This window comes from Hypomesus nipponensis, chromosome 26, assembly GCF_054491055.1.
Source record: "Hypomesus nipponensis isolate SF chromosome 26, ASM5449105v1, whole genome shotgun sequence".
Taxonomy (NCBI): Eukaryota; Metazoa; Chordata; class Actinopteri; order Osmeriformes; family Osmeridae; genus Hypomesus; species Hypomesus nipponensis.
In genome coordinates, this window is record NC_140386.1 from 7,877,501 (window position 1) to 7,897,695 (window position 20,195).

General features: G+C 50.6%; 2 protein-coding genes across 5 annotated transcripts in view; one reads left to right on the top strand and one right to left on the bottom strand.

Annotated features, from left to right (window-relative positions):
- The window catches only part of tle2a (TLE family member 2, transcriptional corepressor a), a 24,860-nt gene extending 12,964 nt beyond the window's left edge, over nucleotides 1–11,896 (top strand). The window contains exons 3-20 of one of the 3 annotated variants that reach the window (XM_084692868.1): nucleotides 645–708; nucleotides 2,102–2,146; nucleotides 4,100–4,162; nucleotides 4,468–4,542; nucleotides 5,289–5,502; nucleotides 6,100–6,116; nucleotides 6,783–6,878; nucleotides 7,035–7,079; nucleotides 7,163–7,324; nucleotides 8,801–8,927; nucleotides 9,776–9,987; nucleotides 10,117–10,196; nucleotides 10,326–10,575; nucleotides 10,661–10,908; nucleotides 11,017–11,164; nucleotides 11,299–11,449; nucleotides 11,563–11,639; nucleotides 11,751–11,896. In XM_084692868.1, the coding sequence (XP_084548994.1) occupies nucleotides 645–708; nucleotides 2,102–2,146; nucleotides 4,100–4,162; nucleotides 4,468–4,542; nucleotides 5,289–5,502; nucleotides 6,100–6,116; nucleotides 6,783–6,878; nucleotides 7,035–7,079; nucleotides 7,163–7,324; nucleotides 8,801–8,927; nucleotides 9,776–9,987; nucleotides 10,117–10,196; nucleotides 10,326–10,575; nucleotides 10,661–10,908; nucleotides 11,017–11,164; nucleotides 11,299–11,449; nucleotides 11,563–11,639; nucleotides 11,751–11,858 (2,182 nt within the window). In that variant the 3' untranslated portion in view covers nucleotides 11,859–11,896. Of the gene's footprint in view, nucleotides 1–644; nucleotides 709–2,101; nucleotides 2,147–4,099; nucleotides 4,163–4,467; nucleotides 4,543–5,288; nucleotides 5,503–6,053; nucleotides 6,117–6,782; nucleotides 6,879–7,034; nucleotides 7,080–7,162; nucleotides 7,325–8,800; nucleotides 8,928–9,775; nucleotides 9,988–10,116; nucleotides 10,197–10,325; nucleotides 10,576–10,660; nucleotides 10,909–11,016; nucleotides 11,165–11,298; nucleotides 11,450–11,562; nucleotides 11,640–11,750 lie in introns of all 3 variants that reach the window. The other 2 variants (XM_084692866.1, XM_084692867.1) reach the window with 2 other exon arrangements.
- A 3,688-nt stretch (nucleotides 11,897–15,584) lies between these two features.
- The window catches only part of tle2b (TLE family member 2, transcriptional corepressor b), a 38,047-nt gene continuing 33,436 nt past the window's right edge, over nucleotides 15,585–20,195 (bottom strand). For both annotated transcript variants that reach the window (XM_084692570.1, XM_084692569.1), the window contains exon 20: nucleotides 15,585–16,130. In XM_084692570.1, the coding sequence (XP_084548696.1) occupies nucleotides 16,023–16,130 (108 nt within the window). In that variant the 3' untranslated portion in view covers nucleotides 15,585–16,022. The remainder of the gene's footprint in view (nucleotides 16,131–20,195) is intronic.

Genomic DNA, 20,195 nt, shown 5'->3' on the forward strand with positions numbered 1-20,195 from the left:
CCCCCACCACCCCCCTCCCTCTCCCCAACACAAATCTGACGCTCGCAAACAAGTCAATGTTGCCCGCGAGTGGTGAAATACAGCCAGGGGAGAGTGTAGGGTCGGGGTGGGCAGTACGTACGCGTGTGTGTGTGTGTGTGTGCACAGGAGCGTTTAATGTGGGTTTGCGTGAGACAGACTAATAGAGGTCACGTGGGAGGTGTATGTGTGTGTGTGAGCATGTGTGTTTTATAGCACACCAGGGATGTGTGTGTGTGTGTGTGAGTGTTTGTGGAAACACTCTCGTTTTAGAGGGCACAGGGGAGGCTGTGTGCTTGGTTTAGGATTTGGCAAGGATACGGGGTGGGGGTGGGGGTGGGGGGGGGGGGTAGGAGGGGTAGGAGGGAGGGGGGGGGCGGGGTAGGAGGGAGGGGGGACCGAGACGGGGACCTCCAGACAGGGTTAGGAAGGAGGGGCTCGGCCCCTGACCCCATGCCCAGCTCCGGCTGCTCGCTCCTGGGTACTGCAGTCTGGCAGTCCTCCATAGCTCCTGCCTCCACCTCCAGCCTGCTGGGAGGTGATGGTGGACTGGACCCACAAGCCAGCTCTGCTCCTGGCATGCTGCTCACATCAGGTGTGTGTGTGTGTGTTTTGTTCCCCCGCAGCCTGAAGCTGGAGTGTGAGAAGCTGGCCACGGAGAAGACGGAGATCCAGAGGCACTACGTCATGGTGAGACACACACACACACACACACGTCCAAAGGACACCTACATAAGGCCACGTGTAAGACCACGTGTGCCAGGACATGGGCTTGTGTGTGTGTGTGTGTGTGTGTGTGTGGAGGGCCCATGGAGAGATATCAGTGGTCCTCTCCGCTGCCCTGTGGCCTGGCATGCGGAGGCCTGGCGGTGATCACAGGGACAGTGCAGGGACAGTCTGTGTGTGATTCCCACTGGCCAGCATGGTGGGAACTGTAGAACCGGCTGGCTGGCAGGCACTGGGCCCTCCGCACGCACTGGGCCCTCCGCACGCACTGGGCCCTCCGCACGCACTGGGCCCTCCGCACGCACTGGGCCCTCCGCACGCACTGGGCCCTCCGCACGCACTGGGCCCTCCGCACGCACTGGGCCCTCCGCACGCACTGGGCCCTCCGCACGCACTGGGCCCTCCGCAGGCACTGGGCCCTCCGCACGCACTGGGCCCTCCGCACGCACTGGGCCCTCCGCACGCACTGGGCCCTCCGCACGCACTGGGCCCTCCGCACGCACTGGGCCCTCCGCACGCACTGGGCCCTCCGCACGCAGCTCAGCCCATTGTGTCCCCCCCCTCCTCCTTTTATTTGTGTTTTTCTTTTTTTTTTTCTTTTTTACGTCTGCTGATTTGGGTAGTCTGGAAGTCGCCTAGCAACAGCTGAATCTTGGCACCGTGGCTGAACACCACAGCCAGCTGTCAGGAAGAGCTCTTTTAAGGAACGCCACCAATCGCCCCCTCCCCACACACCCACACAAACACACCCACACACACACACACACTCTCTCAGAGACAGATGAAAAGGAGATGCAGCCCCCCCCCACCAGACCTGTTCAGGCCTGTCTTTTAGTGCCATCCTGTTGAAGGTAAAATGTCAGCCTGTCACCTCCTGTGCACCCGCATCTCAAAATGGCTCCCCCCCCCCCCACTGCCGCCCCCTCGACCTCCCCCCCCCCCCCCCCCCTCCAAACCCTACCTGTGCCCGCCCGCCCGCCGGCCAGCCGCCGATGTCCACCTTTGCTCTGAAGCTGGTGACGGACACCCTGCCAGCACTGGGCTGTGGAGGCTGGCTGGCACCGCCTGGCTCCGGGGTCACGAGCGGGCCCCCCCCCCCCCCCCCGAATCAACAGAGAATGTCCCTTCCTGTCGGATCCAGCTGACCCCGGGAGCACTCCATTCACTTGTGTTGGTCGCTCATCTACATATTTTATGCATATGTAAACGAGTAATTTCCCTTCCCTCTCTCTCTCTCTCTCTGTCTCTCTGTCTCTCTGTCTCTCTGTCTCTCTGTCTCTCTGTCTCTCTGTCTCTCTCTCTTTCTGTCTCTCTCTCTTTCTGTCTCTCTCTCTCTCTCTGTTTTTCCTTCCTCCAGTATTACGAGATGTCCTACGGACTGAACATTGAAATGCACAAACAGGTGAGTCGTGTCCCCCCCCCTCCCCCCCTCGTGTTGCCTGTCTCTCTGCTCTGTCTGTTCTCCAGTAAAATGAGTTATTCATGCGGCACACAGAAGCCAGAGCACTGGCCCCCGGCTCTGAATGCCAACCTCCCCCCCCCCATCTCTCACACACACACACACACACACACACACACAATAATGAAACCCATGGCTGTCTGTGCTGCTGCAGTTGCATTAATAGGATCTGCAAACAGAATTCAGCTGTAGACAGACAGAGAATCTGCCCTTAACTTTACCCCCCCCCTCCCTCCCTCCCTCTACCCGGATCATCCTCTCTCTCTCCTCTCATAAATCCTGTCTATTACCGCTTCTGCCTCAGTCTACAGTCTTGGCTGCCTTCTCTCTGTCTGTCTCTCTTTAGCTCTCTCTCTCTCCCTTTGTCTCTCTCCCTTTGTCTCTCTCTCTTCCTCCCCCATACTCTCACACCTCTCTCTGTCCTTCCTGGCACCCCTCCTTCTTCCCTCTGTAGCTATAACCTCTCCTCTCTTTGTCTACATACCTCATCCTCTCTCTGTGTCTCTCTCTCTCTGTCTCTCTCTCTGTCTCTCTGTCTCTCTCCTTGCAGACGTACAGTCCATGCTGAATTTCACTTTAAATCAGGTCACTGCCCCCAGAGCGCCTGCTCTCTCCCTTCATTTTGCCGTCTCAATCGCTCTGCTTTTGACATGCCACACAAATCCCTCTCCCCCCCCCCCCTCTCTCTCTCTCTCTCTCTCCGATCCCAGGCTTGCCCTCCTCCTTATACATCATGTGGCTGTCATTTCCTCAACTGCACAAGAGCCCATTGGCCCTCCCCCCACCTCTTTTCATTTCCCTCACCCATTTTGTCCTCCTCTTTTATCCTCTTGCTCTTGCACACTCCTCTCTCTCTCTCTCTCTCTCTCTCTTCTCTCTCTCTCTCTTTCTCTCTCTCTCTCTCTCTCTCTCTCTCATTCTGCTTCTCTCCCTCCACTCGGTCCTCCTCCAATCTCACTGGCTCCCTCTCTCCTGAAGATGTCATTTAGTAGTTGGCGTTCTCTAACAAGAAATCATTGTGTTTCCCTGGGGAGCCCACTGATGGATTCATGGAGGAGAGTGCTGAAGGGTGGAGGGGGGGGGGTGGGGGGGCAGGCGTCTGCAGATTGGAGGGGGGGAAGGAGGTGTGTGTGTGTGTGTGTGTATGTGTGTGTGAGGCAGGCCAGGCGAGAGGAAGACAGAGGAAGAGTGGGAAGAGGAGAAGGTGGGAGGTTCAGTCCAGCGTCGATAAATCACTTAGGAGAGAGAGAGGGAGCAGAGTGACGTGTGTCCAGGCCAGGGTTAGGCTGCCCGGCAGAGGAGGAGGAGGGCTGTCTGCAACGACCAATGACCCGCCGACATCATGATGTTGTCATCATGATCTTCGCACGCATATCATTAACTTCCTTAACTGGCTTATTTGGTGCGTGTGTGTGTTCCACTTACACACATGGCTGAGCTTGTGGTCCTGATTACTGCACTAATACTGGGGTGAGATGGAGAGAGGGATGGAGGGGGGTGGAGGAGAGGGTGGGATGGTATCCTACTGTGTAGTAGAGGGGATCAGAGAGGCAGACACCTATGGCTAAACTCACAGAGGCCCTGCAGGTAGAGTTCCCACCCCCCCCCCCCACACACACACACACACACACACTCGCGCGCACACACACTCTGGGCTTGGCGGACACAGCAGATGCCGGCCATGAATATTTCAACCGGGCTCTCTGGCTGCGTTTCGATTTGCATGGACCAGATGTAAGGAGCTGAAATATTTACCACACTGGCCCTGAGAAGCAGGATACAGCCGTGTGTGTGTGTGTGTTTGTGTGTGTGTGTGTGTGCGTGTGTGTGTGTGTGTTAGTCTGTGAGTTTCCTCAATCCTCCCACAATCTCTCTTCTTTTTTTCTTTTTTTGCAGACTGAGATTGCCAAGCGTCTGAACGTGATCTGTGCTCAGCTCATCCCATTCCTGTCACAGGAGGTGAGTCATACACACAGACACACACACACACGCAGTTGCACACATTAACACATCAGTAACACAGTCGTTTGCTGACAGCCACCCACACACGCAAGGCGTGCACATGCATGCACACAGGAGCCAATAACTCACAGTGAAAATCAACACCAGGACTTGCACGCACGCACACACTCACACACACGCCCACACAAACATACCCACACACACAGACACTCACTCGCCCACACACAGACACACATGCATTATTTGGTGCATTCGAGCTTCAAGCCTCCCCCGTTTTACAGTGTTCTTGGTTTGTCCCACAGCACCAACAACAGGTGGTCCAGGCCATGGAGCGCGCCAAGCAGGTGACTATGGGGGAGTTAAATGCGTCAATAGGGGTACGTGGACTCCCCCCCCCCCCCCCCCTCTGTCTCATACAGTGTGTGCCTTCCATCCGCTCATTCCCGGTATCATTCCAGGTTTACACCCTGGCTTTGGTTTTCTTTCCCTGGTTGAGTTCTGGGTGGAGGCCATTCTCTCCCCCCTTCCCCCTTCCAACTCCCCCATAGGGCTGGCAGGCTTGCGGGGGTGGGGGTGGGGGGGTGGGGAGGTAGCTGTCTAGTGGGGTCTCACAGACACTAGTCTTTCACAGACAAGCCAGTAGCTACGAAAACAACCCTTGAATTTCACAGCGTGTCCTATTTTTGCTGTCCAAGATGGACACCTCTTCTTCTGCTAGTTCCGTCACAAACTCAACCGAATGACGAGAACCGTCCCTGGACTTTCACAATTGTGGTTTTGGAGATGTTTTTCCCCACACCAATCCTGTGTTCATGACCTCCCATCTTTTTTTTCTTTTCTTTTTTTCGGAAAGATACCCCACTTCCTGTCCACTTCCCGTCTTTCACTTTGTTGCCATGGAGACCCCGCCCCCCGCCCCTGTCTGACTCTTCCCTGACTGCTCTCCACCAGTACTAGATCATCACTCTCTCCCTCCTTCTGTCTCCCCCCTCCTCTCTCATCTGTCTCTCTCTCTCTGTCTCTCTCTCTCTCTCTCTCTCTCTCTCTCTCTCTCTCTCTCTCTCTCTCTCTCTCTCTCTCTCTCTCTCTCTCTCTCTCTCTCTCTCTCTCTCTGTCTCTACAGCAACAGCTCCAGGCGCAGCATCTCTCCCAGCACGTAGCCCAGGGGCTCCCCATGGGCCCCCACCCGTCGGGCATGGGCCACCCCGGCCTGGCGCTGGGCGGGGGCTCGGGGCTGCTGGCCCTGTCCGGGGCCCTGGGGGCCCAGCTGGCAGCCAAAGATGAGAGGGCCCACCTGGAGGCTGTGGCTGCTGCCGCGGCTGCCGAGCACCACAGAGGTATGGCCTGGCTTGGAGGCTCTGGAGCTGAGGGCTGGGGGTGGGGCTGGGGGTGATGAGGCAGGGGAAGAGGGGCCAGGGCTGGGGGTGATGAGGCAGGGGAAGGGGGGGCCTGGCTTGGAGGCTCTGGAGCTGAGGGCTGGGGGTGGGGCGGGGGTGATGAGGCAGGGGAAGGGGTGCCTGGGCTGGGGGTGATGAGGCAGGGGAAGGGGGGCCTGGGCTGGGGGTGTTGATGCAGGGGAAGGGGGGCCTGGGCTGGGGGTGTTGATGCAGGGGAAGGGGGGCCTGGTCTGGGGGTGGGAGTGGGGTGAATGAAGGTTGAACTGGAGGACAGTGTGCTGTTCTGGATCTATTATTTAGAAACAATATGATATTAATATCTAGTGTACAGGAAGGATGCAGACAGAAGAGTGTGTGAGTGTGTGAAGGGACTCGGTGTGTGTGTGTGTGTGTGTGTGTGAAGGGACTGTGTGTGTGTGTGTGTGTGTGTGTGTGAAGGGACTGTGTGTGAGTGATGGGAGGTCATGTTGTGTTTGTGGTTGCTCTGTTTTGGCTGGCTGCGGGGACGTGGGGCGATGCTGCCCATGATGGACCCAGACCGCGAGGCCGGACCGGTGAGTACACTCCTGTCCTAGTACACTCCTGTCCTAGTGCACTCCAGTCCTAGTACACTAGAATACAGAGCACTAGATTAAAGCAAACTGCAGCCCAGAGCGCTGAAGTGAAGCACCACACCAGACCCACATAGCAGCGCCACCTCAATAGCACCCCCCCCCCCTAGCACAGCACCCCCCCATGGCATCACACTACATCCTCACAGCACCCCCCCCCCTCCCCTAGCACCACACTACACACATCCATAACACCCCCCACCCCCAATAGCACCACCGCCCAGCCCTGGTGTGAAGCGCCACCCCCCCCAATCTGTCTTCCTGGTCTGCTCTGAGCTCTAATCAATGCTCTGTAATCTGCTCTCACATTTAGCCCCAGCAGTTATGAGCCTGACGTGATTTATTCACTACCTCTCACCTCATTATCATCCCTCCACTCCACTCCACCCCTCTCCTCCCCCTCTCCCCTCTCTCCTCCTTTCCTCTCCTCCCCTTTCCCTCTTCTCCACCCCTCTCCCATTTCCCTGGCCCACCCCTCTCCTCCTCTCCTCTCCTCCCCCACCCCTCTTTGCCCCTCCCATTCCCCTCGCCACCCCTCTCCACCCCTCTCCCATTTCCCTCCCCTTCCCCTCTCCACCTCTCCCCTCTCCTCCTCTGCCCCTCCACCAGAGCTCCATGTCTAACGGGGATAAGGGCCGTTCAGCCGACTACCTCAGCAACGGCAAGAAGAGGAAAGCGGACGAGAAGGAGTTCATGACCGACTACGTTAGTATTCTGAGCTGTGTGTGCATGTGTCTGTGTATCCTGTGTCTCTGTGTGTGTGTGTGTGTGTGTGCATAATGTATGCGTGTTTGTGAATACTGTGTGTGTGTGTGTGTGTGTTTATCCCACCTCTCACTAAGCCTTGTCTGTACCTCCCAGGGAAGCGATGCAGACAAAAGTGACGATAACTTGGTGGTGGACGAGGTGAGCAATGTCCTGTCTCACTGCTGCAGTCCAGACCTACGTTAAGGTTTCTCGGTGCTAACCCCACCCCCCCTCCTCCCCAGGACCCCTCGTCCCCCCGCAGTGTACAGTCTTACTCCTCCAGAGAGAACGGCCTGGACAAGCTGCCCCCCTCCAGGAAAGAGGCGCCCCCCCAGGCCAGCCCCACCTCCCTGGCCTCCTCCAGCAGTGCTGCCTCCCCCTCCCGCAGCAAGGAGCCTCCACAGGTACACACACACACACACACACACACACACACTGTAGCACAGATAAACACAGACACAGTGTCATACTAACCCCTTTGCTAATTTCTTCTATGGTAATTTCATCCTAAACATACATACTAACCCCTTTGCTAATTTCTTCTATGGTAATTTCATCCTAAACATACATACTAACCCCTTTGCTAATTTACTCTTTGGTAATTTCATCCAAAACACACATACTAACCCCTTTGCTAATTTCCTCTTTGGTAATTTCATCCAAAACACACATACTAACCCCTTTGGTAATTTCATCCAAAACACACATACTAACCCCTTTGCTAATTTCCTCTTTGGTAATTTCATCCAAAACACACATACTAACCCCTTTGGTAATTTCATCCAAAACACACATACTAACCCCTTTGCTAATTTCCTCTTTGGTAATTTCATCCAAAACACACATACTAACCCCTTTTGGTAATTTCTTCCAAAACACACATACTAACCCCTTTTGGTAATTTCTTCCAAAACACACATACTTACGCCTTTGGTAATTTCTTCCAAAACACACATACTAACCCCTTTGATAATTTCTTCCAAAACACACATACTAACCCCTTTGCTAATTTCTTCTATGGTAATTTCATCCTAAACATACATACTAACCCCTTTGCTAATTTCCTCTTTGGTAATTTCATCCAAAACACACATACTAACCCCTTTGCTAATTTACTCTTTGGTAATTTCATCCAAAACACACATACTAACCCCTTTGCTAATTTCCTCTTTGGTAATTTCATCCAAAACACACATACTAACCCCTTTGGTAATTTCATCCAAAACACACATACTAACCCCTTTGGTAATTTCATCCAAAACACACATACTAACCCCTTTGCTAATTTCCTCTTTGGTAATTTCATCCAAAACACACATACTAACCCCTTTGCTAATTTCCTCTTTGGTAATTTCATCCAAAACACACATACTAACCCCTTTGGTAATTTCATCCAAAACACACATACTAACCCCTTTGCTAATTTCCTCTTTGGTAATTTCATCCAAAACACACATACTAACCCCTTTGGTAATTTCTTCCAAAACACACATACTAACCCCTTTTGGTAATTTCTTCCAAAACACACATACTAACCCCTTTGGTAATTTCATCCAAAACACACATACTAACCCCTTTGCTAATTTCCTCTTTGGTAATTTCATCCAAAACACACATACTAACCCCTTTGGTAATTTCTTCCAAAACACACATACTAACCCCTTTTGGTAATTTCTTCCAAAACACACATACTAACCCCTTTTGGTAATTTCATCCAAAACACACATACTAACCCCTTTGGTAATTTCATCCAAAACACACATACTAACCCCTTTGGTTATTTCCTCTTTGGTAATTTCATCCAAAACACAGATACTAACCCCTTTGGTAATATCACCCAAAACACACACACTAACCCCTTCTCCCTCTCCCTCCCCCAGAGGGAGAAGTCCAGTACCCCAGGGATGAAGCCGGGTACCCCCATGTCCCAGGACTCGTCCACCCCGGGCCCCAGTGCTCCCCCTCAGTTCCGTCCCGTCCCTGGGAAGCCTGGTGTGGACCCACTGGGTAAGGTCTCCAGGGTGTCTAAGGTCTCCAGGGTGTCTAAGGTCTCCAGGGTGTCTAAGGTCTCCAGGGTGTTAGATCCAGCAGCCGCCCCGAAAACCTCTCCACCTCCACTCCTGCACTTCCACATCCACCCCCAGATCCCTCCACCCCTACTCTCAGATCCCTCCCCCCCCCCCCCCCTCCTCTACATGTGGGACAGAGCAACAGCTGGCAGCTCCGCGCTGCACTTTCCAGCTGAAGCCTTTTTTAAGCGGGCAGATTAGGGGGGCGATGGGCTGTGACTGGGAACTGTTTGGTAATTACGCCTGGGCTTCTGCCATCCATCAGCTCTCCTGTGTGGCTTGGTGCTGCTGCAGGTGCGCGCTCTGGCCAGCAGAGGGCAGTAGTTGTCTGGTGATTGGTGGGGCAGAGCCTGGGGTCTGTGCTAGCGTCCTCACTCCCCTGCTGACACCATCTAGCTGCCAGGCACACTCCCTCATTAGGGCACCTCAGGTCAGAGGAGTCAGATGGCTGAGCGGTGAGGGAGTCGGGCTAGTAATCTGAAGGTTGCTGGATCGATTCCCTGCTGTGCAGTTGTGTACTTGGGCAAGGCACTTCACCCTACTTGCCTCGGAGGGAATGTCCTTGTACTTACTGTAAGTCGCTCTGGATAAGAGCGTCTGCTAAATGACTAAATGTAAATGTAGCGTGACGCAGAAGCAGAGTAGAAGGTTTGGGCCCTCCTGTCACCTACTTCTCCACCTCTTTTAGAATCTGCCAGGATTGTGTAGCCGTTTTTAGTCTTGTGTATTTAAGGGGAGTACTTCATCCCACGACTAACCCTTCTCTCCTCCCCCTCTCTCCCCCAGCTTTGGGCCTGAGGGGCTCCATGGCGGTGCAGGGGGCGTACCCCCCAGGTGCGTTCGGCCTGCCCCCTCCAGGAGTGAACGGGGAGCTGGCGGGGGCGGCGGCGGCGGCCGCCGCGGCCTACGGAGCGGGGCTCCACCTGGTCTCCCCTCAGATGAACGGCTCGGCCGCCGCCGCGGCGGCCGTCGCCGCCGGATACGGCCGCTCCGCTGTGGTGAGAAAGGGGGGAGGGGCCGGACAGCGTGTTCAAGTACTGGTTCCTCACAGGTGTGCCAGGTGACACTAACTCACCTCTTCTCCTTCTCTGTCTCCGTCTCTGCCCCCCTGCCCCCCCCCCCCTCAGGTGGGCTATGAGTCCCCCCACCCCCACATGCGTGTCCCCGGCCTGCCAGCCAGCCTGCAGTCAGCTTCTTCTGGAAAGCCGTGAGTCTCCATGCTCTCTCCCCCACTCCCCAAAGGACCCACTCTCAAACTCTTCAACTCCCCTACCTAGGGTTCATCTGAGTGTCTGTGTGTGATGGTAACCCTCTCTACCCCCCCCCCCCCTCCCAGAGCGTACTCTTTCCACGTGAGCGCGGACGGACAGATGCAGCCGGTGCCCTTTCCCCCGGACGCCCTGCTGGGCCCGGGCATCCCGCGGCACGCCCGCCAGATCCACACCCTGAACCACGGAGAGGTGGTGTGTGCCGTCACCATCAGCACCTCCACGCGCCACGTCTACACGGGGGGCAAGGGCTGTGTGAAGGTGTGGGACATCAGCCAGCCTGGCAGCAAGAGTGCCATGGCTCAACTGGACTGTCTGGTGAGGACGGGCCCCTGGACACACACACACAGGCATTTTATTTGTTCACTGGTCCAATAATCAACCTTTCCCATCGTCCAATCAGAACAGGGATAACTACATCCGCTCTTGCAAGCTCCTCCCTGATGGGCGGACCCTCATCGTCGGGGGCGAGGCCAGCACGCTGTCAATCTGGGACCTGGCCACGCCCACTCCTCGTATCAAGGCGGAGCTGACCTCGTCCGCCCCAGCCTGCTACGCCCTGGCCATCTCCCCTGACAACAAGGTCTGCTTCTCCTGCTGCTCCGACGGCAACATCGTCGTCTGGGACCTTCACAACCAGACCCTGGTCAGGTACGGAGGGAGCGAGGAGAGACTGGATACGGAGGCTGACCGCAAGCGTGTTGTTGTGGTTGAGTGTCCTGGGTCTGACTGAATGCCCTCCCTCCCTCCCTCCTCCAGGCAGTTCCAGGGCCACACTGACGGGGCCAGCTGTATCGACATCTCCAACGACGGGACCAAGCTGTGGACGGGGGGGCTGGACAATACGGTCCGCTGCTGGGACCTGCGAGAGGGGAGGCAGCTGCAACAGCACGACTTCACCTCCCAGGTACACACACACACACACTCCTTCTCTCTCGGCTCAAGATCAGGATGCTGAGTGTTGTTGTCAGAAGAGCTTTAGTCAGTCAACGTGTCCTGTCTCTCTCCCGCTCCTCCCTCCTCCTCCCTCCCCCCCTCCAGATCTTCTCTCTGGGTTACTGTCCTACAGGAGAGTGGCTGGCAGTGGGCATGGAGAGCAGTAACGTAGAAGTGCTGCACGTCTCCAAGCCTGACAAGTACCAGCTGCACCTGCACGAGAGCTGCGTGCTCTCGCTCAAGTTCGCCTACTGTGGTACGCTCGGGTTTCCTGTCTATCCCAACAGCCAATCACACGACACCAAGACAAATCAGTTCTTCTCCTAGGTTGTTTTTCTCCTAATTCGTGTGTGTGTGTGTTTCCTGTAGGTAAATGGTTTGTGAGCACAGGCAAAGACAACCTCTTGAATGCGTGGAGGACACCCTATGGATCAAGCATATTCCAGGTACGACCCAGTCACCCTTGGTTGGCACACGTTTGAGATTTAAAACCGCTGTGCCTTCACCCCGGTTTTTACACTGTCTCCACCTCTGTCTCTGTCTCTCTCTGTCTCTAGTCCAAGGAGTCGTCTTCTGTCCTTAGCTGTGACATCTCCCCCGACGACCAGTTCATCGTCACCGGCTCAGGTGACAAGAAGGCCACTGTCTACGAGGTCATCTACTGAAGACTGCCAATTGGATGGGGGGGGTGGGTGGGGGACTGGGGGACTGGGGGACTGGACAGAGGCTGGCCTGGCCTGGTACACCAATGACTGGTCAGAGTCTTGTTGGCATGGAGACAGAGACACGCCTGTACTGTTGTTTGTTTTGTTTACGTTTGAGAGAAACCAGGGTTGAGTCGCATCTCTGGAACTATGACCTGATTTTTTTAAATGCTCTGAAAATACGCGCGCCGGATTCCTCCAAAGAACTTCTTTTTTTTTTTGTCCTTTCGTTTCCTAGCTATGTTTTGTTTTTTGTTTTTTACAAAATGAAACCTCTGTAGTAGACAAAAAATTAGCAAACAAAAGAAGTTACCTTATCTTTTTTTACCTTTTTAAATTCTTCAGGAGGGGCAGGACAGAGAGAGAGAAGGGGTGGTGCGGGTTAGGAAGGGGGCAAAGAGGACCATAACCCCAATCTGTGTATGCCCTGGTCCTGGTCCTTGGTCCTGGTCCTTGCTCGTATCACTGTGTCTGTGTCGACTTCACCCTGGCAGCCAAGGTGTGCCGACAGGAGGCAGCCAGTTTGTTGTGAGACTCTGATGACCCAGGGCCGTGTTGCCAGAGACATGATTGTATCGTTGATTTACATGGTAAAGGAAAAAGAAACTCTATTCCACGCCCACCTGCAAGGTGTTTTCTGGGATTTCAAGGACGTGGAGACATTGAGACATGATCAACACTCAACATCAGTGTGTTTTTTTTTTATTGTATTTGTTAGGGCACATAGACAGGTATTTTCACAGTTGCATCGTGAATCTTTGAACTGGGTATATATGGACTGTAAATAAAGCTGTGTAAAGGCAACAGAGAATGTTATTCAATGTCTTGGAAAAAGCTTGGACACAAGCATTCATCTCCTATTGCTTGAGTAAAACAGATGTCTTGTACAATTAACTGATGGCATGTCATTTGTACTTGACTACAACAACATGCACTCTTAAACTCCCTATTGCATAGTGCGTGTGTGTGTGTGTGTGGGGGGGGGGCGATGCACCACTCAACACACATCTTTTCAGATTTTCTTTCTTGACCGTAAAAGTTCTAGAAACTTGGCTACCTGGAACACATAATCCCCTGGTGTGGGCGTTAAAAATCAGCCAGCAGGTGAGGGTGTGTGTGTGTGTGTGTGTGTGTGGGGGGGGGGGGGGGGGGGGGTGGCTCTTGGGATTACTGTTCCAGGATGTTGATCCCGGGATGATGGACAGGTTCTTCCCCCTACGGAAACAAATTCACGGAGGACTGGCTTTCGGATCAAGATGTAAGTGGAGCAACCGCACAGTTAATGTCACTTCTACCAAGATCTATTATCTCTTGTGCTACTTAAATATGGATTCAAATGTGAAATGCTTCCAGGGTCTTTTCTATTTGCTCTTGATCGAATGCTCTAACCACTAATCTCTATCCAGGTTTAGCTTCTCATATTGAGATTGAAAGCACCACCCTGCTTACTACTGGACTACGCTGTACCCTGACACTACGTCCTGGAGGTAGTGGCCTCGAGGTGAAGGAGGCTGGCAAGTTGTTCCCCCACCTCACAGGTGACGACTTTTATTTACCAAACCAAGATGCATAGTTGAAACTGTCAGTTATGCAGGAAGGTGTTACTATGAACTAGAGAGAAGTTTCTTTTAAACGTTTAGCAAAATCTTTTTCTGTATATCTGCAAAGATGCACAGAAATACAAAGATAGGTGGGAAGGCACTCAAAAGTAATGGGAATTGAACCAGCAACCTCTTAGGTTCTGGTCAGCCTTTTTTGCTTCTTTCCAAATTATACACGTCACGCTTTCCAGACACACAGAACCAGAGAGGCGCCTGAAAAGATGAATACTTTTTTATTGAATTTTTTTTTCCACACACACACACAGTATTTTTTTTATTTATTTTCTTGTACAACACATGGGGAAATGCATCAGGAGAGACAAGTGCATTTTTTAAAAAGTTCCTTGGCTTTAAAAGAGTACTAAATTTGAGCTTAAGAACAGAAGAGCGTTTACTTTGGAACGAAACAAAGCACAGGCAAGGGGATGGGGACGGAAGAGAGTCAGAAGCTCTCGTGTTTCAGTATCCATCCTGGCATTCCTCAAACAACACCAATCAACTAATCCACAAAGTCAGTTAAGATACCGGAAAAAATGGCTTTGCTTCAAAGATGACAGAGTGAGAGGAGGGGGAGGGGGGGGGGGAGGCAAGGATATACTGTACAGGTCTCTCTTCCGGTCTCTCTTCCCCTCCCCTCCCATCAGCAACATAGCCCAGCCGCACACTGATCACACACTGAACAGAAACACAAGAGTAGCATAACACACACGGTCAAGTACAGGTAGCGCTTCCCCCTGGGGAAACAGGAAGTCAAAGGGCAACTGACGAACAGCTGTAACCAAAATGGAGGGCCATTGCGTGAGAAGAGGCCAATGGTTGTCTTAACCCTTGTGTTATCTTCGGGTCACATGACCCAAAGGTTCACAACAAACTATCGTTGTGTTTACCCAATTATACCCAATACAAAAACAAATAAAAATAATTTTCTTTTAACCTTCGCATGGTGGGGGGGTCTGAGACAGCCCAACGGTTAAAAGAAAATGCTTCACTTTGTTTTTGTATGCGGTAAAGTTGTCGCAATACGACGGTGGGTCACAATGACTGATGGGTCAGAATGACCCGGAGATAACAAAAGGGTTAAGATAAAAGATACATTACATACCAAATAAAAAAAAACATTTTTCCATCCCTTATTTTCCACTTTGTTTTGGTGTGTGTGTGTGTTTTTCCCTTGTGAGTCTCCAAGCTCAAAGCGCAGACACGGCCGACCTCGGCCCCCTAAACACCACACGGGAACAGAAGAAGCAAACAAACACCACCCATACAAAATAAGTAGGAAAACTCGAGTGTGTCTCTTAAAATCTACACATTCAAAGATCTGTGAAGCTAGTTTTATACTGAAGCGGTGTTTGTCAATATACATGAATATAATCCTATATTTTGCCACGCGGTTTTGAGGGGATATAATACAGGGGGGGTGGGGGGGGGGGGGGAGAGAGTTGTGAGGGTGGGGTCATGTGAAACGCAGGGTATCAGGAGAACTATCCAGTGGAATTAGAGAGAACAGCGGCGTTGCTGTTCACCGTTGCTGTCGTGCCGCCCTCAGAGACAGGCTCTGCTCCTCATTAAATGCTGCCTTTGTGAGACGAAAATAAAACAGATATTAGCGAGCGAGAGGGGGGGACTCTGGTATGAATATCTAATTGGGTGAAGTGTGTGCCAGTGTGTCTCTGGTGTATATCTGTCTCTTTGGGGAGTGTGTGTGTGTGTGTGTGTGTGTGTGTGTGTGTGTGTGTGTGCATGCGTGTATGTCCTTGTATGTGTGTGAGTCTGATCTATGTTCCTGTGTGTGTGTTCCTGTATGTGTGTTCCTGTATGTGTGTTCCTGTATGTGTGTGTGTTCCTGTATGTGTGTGTGTTCCTGTATGTGTGTGTTTCTCTGCCAGCTCCAGAGCACCAGGCTCTGGCTCCGGCAGCAGCGGCGGTCCCCCGCGCCTGACACTTCTCGCTGGGGAGAGCGGCAACGGCGGCAGCCTCATTAAGCGTTCCACTGTCTGGCTAATGAATCGATTGTGTGGTATCAGTGCTCCTGGCTGTAGCTCCCAGAGCCCCCCCCCCCTCCTCCCTCCCTCCCTTCCTCCTCCCCCCTCCTCCTCCAGGGCTTCCCTTCTACTGAGCTCTTAATCAGGAAGCCGCTCTAATTACCCTCCTCCTCTTCTCCTCCTCTCTCTCCGTCTCTCTCTTCTGCCCCCTCTCTCGCTCTCTCTCTCTCTCATTCTCGGTCTCTTATCGTTCGCCCTCCCTTTCATCCCCTCTCCCCTAGCTCCTTTCTCTCTCCTTATCTCTCCGCCTCACTCCCTCTATCCTGCCTCATCCGTGGACTGGTGGTGTGTGTGTGGGGGGGGGGGTGATGAGGGTGCTATCGCGGCTGTAACTGTGGGAGGCATGGGTTGGGGGTTGATGTGTGTGTGTGTGTGTTTGAGAGAGTCGAGGAGCAGTGCTACTGTAAGAGAGAGAGGCAACGGTTGCCCCCGTCTCCCATGCCAGGCTAGTGGGGGGGGGGAGTGGGGGGGGGGTTCACCACTCAGTACACCACTTCATACACGGTGGCCTTCTTGTCCCCAGAACCAGTCACTATGTACTTATCATCCGGTGACACGTCACAACTCAGCACGGATGACGACTCCTTAGACTGAGAGAGAGAAAGAGAGAGGGAGGGAGAGAGAGAGTGGGAGGGGTAGGGGCAGAGAAAGGAGAGAGCAAAGGAAGGGGAAGGAGGACATGATTTAGATGAGAAAGCTCGGTTATTAGGAGTGATGTGTTGCTGCAGGTGTTTAACACTGTGGGGTCGAGCTCTCCTGCCTGCATCTCTAATCACAGCTCTCAGCACCCCTGACACTCCGCTCTGACTCTGGGTGCATTAGCTGAACACACACTCTGAGTCTCCTCCTGACTCCATGTCTGCAGGCTAGCCCTCCCTCCCTCTCTCTCTCTCTCTCGTTCTCATTCTCTCTCTCGTTATCGTTCTCTCTCTCGTTCTTTCTCTCTCTCTCTCTCTCGTTCTCTCTCTTTCTCTTTCTCTCGTTCTCTCTCTCAACAAAAACAACCTAAGTAAATAGCGACATTGAGATGGACAACACATATTACAAATAGAATTTCAAGGCTGGTCACATTACATTCAGGTTTTCCCTGATTTCATGACACTCTTTTTGAAATCGCTTAGATAGGGGGGCTGTGTGTCCCTCTCCTAAGAGCACTTTTAGTTTTTCATTATCAGACAATGTGGTGAATGATGGTACAAGGGATTCCAATGTATCAAAGAAAGGCTGTCTGGTATGTCTGTACCGTTGGCAGTGTAATAGTTTTCTTATGTCTGCCTTTTTTTCAATGGCCAGACTGTGGTCACTGATCCTGTATTTGGTCAGAAACTGTCTCTGTTTTACGTCTTTTACAGTATAAAGATATTTAGCCAATTCATAGTTTCTGTTTAGGGCCCAATAGCAACTTGGTTTGTTTTGTGTTTTGGTTTGGTTGTTCCAATGTTCCAGATAGGATTTTTTGGTTTGTTGGTGTAACACTGTTGAATTGTATTCATGGCTATATAAATGTAAGTTAGAATAAATAAGTTCATTATATAATAAATAGCATTTAAGATTTAAAAAGTGAATTGATTAAAATGTTAATAGTTTGTCGTGTAATGTATTCGTGAAAAGGTTTTGTGAATGTATTTTATTGCTGTACTGTTTGGTTACGGGTGACATCTGAGGTCAAAGGACAGGGAAGTGGGTGGAGTTAGATGGACGTGAGGAGAACGAGGAAGTGATGAGAAGAACGGGGACAACGAGGATGTGATTGAGAAGAACGTGGTAACGGTATAGTTAAAAAAGAAGAGTTTAATCAACATATTCACGAGTGTAGTTAAATGAGTTCGACTAGGACTCTTATTACTTTTGGATTGGGCGTAATATTAGGACAATTGAGTGGATAACTTAACCTTTGGAGAAGTGGAGTCTAGCTACTGGACAAGTGGCTAGTTTTCCGGCTTAGGCTAAGCTACCAAGCTAGCGGCGAGCTAACGTGTCGGTAGCAAAGTTTGTGTAACCGTGTCATCGGTCATCCATTTGTCATCTACAGAGCTACCATTCAACTCTTCTCGTCATCCGGATCGTCGGTTGGTCTTCACCTGCTGTCGCACTCCCTCCACTGTTTGTGTGGCTACAAACATACTCCTTGATCACGGTACCATATCCTTTTTCTTTCTGACCTCCGGGTGAAGTAGCCGTTTTGTTTCGGTTGCTACGAACCCAAGCGACGTTCAGGCCTGCACCGTTGAACTAGGGGTAACTGTGTATCATACTTGTTCATGTTGACGGCTATTTTATTTAAGTTTGGGTCCATGCATTGTACAGTGTTGAAATGACGTGTATTTGAACATTGATAACTGTATGATGAAATTGGTTTTATAAGTAAATGATTCTTTTCTTTCAAACAGTTGCGTATTGATCTTACATATCTTGAGTTAAATAAGAAGCCCTGCTAGATTAGTTTAAGAATTAAGGTTAGCCACCTCTTTTGATAGCTCGAGAGAAGCTACATTTGACAATTTGGTTTACTCTGATTGGTGATTGTGAAGCAGTGCTAGTCTGAAATGGGGCAATGTTAGGTGTTGGTTGGTTAATTAGTCTCATGACCAGCTGACTGAAAGGACTCTTGGGGGTTAAATTCTTGGGTTTTTAGTGCTTCAAATTGCAGAGTATCTTGGGGACTTAATGTGAGATGTATCCAGAATTTAAGTAATCTTTTTTTGATGTTTATAATTAATGGATATCGGCCTAATTCTGCTTTGCATGCATTGGTGGGTGTTTTCCTTTGTATGTTCAATATAATTCTACAGAATTCAGCATGCAGGGCCTCTATTGAATGTTTGTTTCCCATACTGTAGTCATGCTGACTGAGTGGACCTCATACCTCACTGCCATATAGCGCTATTGGTGCTATTACGCTATCAAATATTAGAGTCCAGATTCTGATTGGTATGTATATTTTATGGAATTTTTTTCTAATTGCAAAAAAGGCTCTATAGGCTTTCTCCTTCAGTGCATTCACTGCCAGTCCAAAGTTTCCAGAGGCACTGATTTGGATCCCCAGGTAGTCATAGGACAGGGTGTGCTCTAGTGTGGTGTTTCCCAGAGTGAACATATGTCTGTTTTCCTGAGATCTGGGCTTTTTCTGGAAGATCATTATTTGAGATTTTTTTTTAGTTTACTGTCAGGGCCCAGTTCTGACAGTATTGCTCTAGCAGATCCAGATGCTGCTGTAAGCCCTGCTCTGTGGGTGACAACAGCACTAGGTCATCTGCATAGAGTAGGAATTTGACCTCCCTTTTATTCAGGTTGAGGCCAGGAGTTGTAGATTGTTCCAACAATACTGCTAACTCATCAATGTAGACATTGAAGAGCGTCGGAGATAAGTTGCATCCCTGGCGAACACCTTGTCCTTGAGTGAAGAAGGCCGTTCGTTTATTGTTAATTTTTATCCCTTATTTTTGACATCATTTAATCAATCTATGTCAAACTTTACCTCCTATACCACTTTGGAGAATTTTATAGTATAATCCTTCTTGCCAGATTGAATCAAAAGCTTTCTTAAAGTCAATAAAGCATGCAAAAAATCGTTTTTTGTTTGTTTTGGTATATGTGTTGATCTATTAGGGTGTGTAGGGTGTAAAACATGATCAGTAGTGCAGTGATTTGGTAGGAAGCCAATTTGTGCTTTACTCAAGACATTGTGTTCTGTAAGGAAGGCCAGCTTTCGGGCATTGATAATGCTGCTGAAGACCTTCCCCATGTTACTGGTCACACAGATGCCTCGGTAGTTATTTGGGTCCAATTTGTCTCCACTCTTGAATATTGGGGAAATAAACCCTTGACTCCAGATCTCAGGGAAGCAGCCCGCTTCAAGGACCAGGTTGAACAGCTTAAGCAGGGCCTGCTGCAGCTCTGCTGTTTTTAAGCATCTTTGTCCTGATACTGTCAGGACCACTGGCTTTTCCTGATCTTAATTTTTTATATTGTCTTCTAGTTCTTTTATTGTAATTTGGTAATCAAGTGGGTCCTGATTGTTCTTGATGGTTGTTTCAAGTATTCGTAATGTATCTTGTATCTGTTTCTGGTTAGAGTTTAGACTGTTAAGTGGCATTTCTTTATACAGGTTTTCAAAATGTATTTTCCAAATGTGACCATTTTGAATGGTTAAGTGTTTGTTTTCATTTTTGTTTAAGTTCTTCCATTTTTTCCAGAATAGATTTTGGTCAATTGAGTCTTCTATTTCTTTTAGCTTTAAGTTAACTGTCAGGGCCCAGTTCTGACAGTATTGCTCTAGCAGATCCAGATGCTGCTGTAAGCCCTGCTTTATTGGCAGATTTGTGAAAGATTAAGAATTTCTGTTACTGCCCTTTTCTATTTCAGATTGATTTGTTTGAAATTTGGCCAAGAGAAAATCATGAATTAGGTTGGTAATTTTAGGAGAAGTTAATATATTTTAATATTAACTTTTTATATATAATATAAGTGTCATCACTGTCAGGAGCCCATTTGTATGATGTTTGTAGTTGAAACATTTTGCAGGGCTCAGGTTGTTTGTTATTTTTTGTCTGTTTGTTTTCAGATAGACATTTATCTGACAGTGGTCTGTTAGTGGTGTCTGATGTGATAGTGATGTCTCTCTCCCTGTCTCTCTCTCTCTCCCTGTCTCTCTC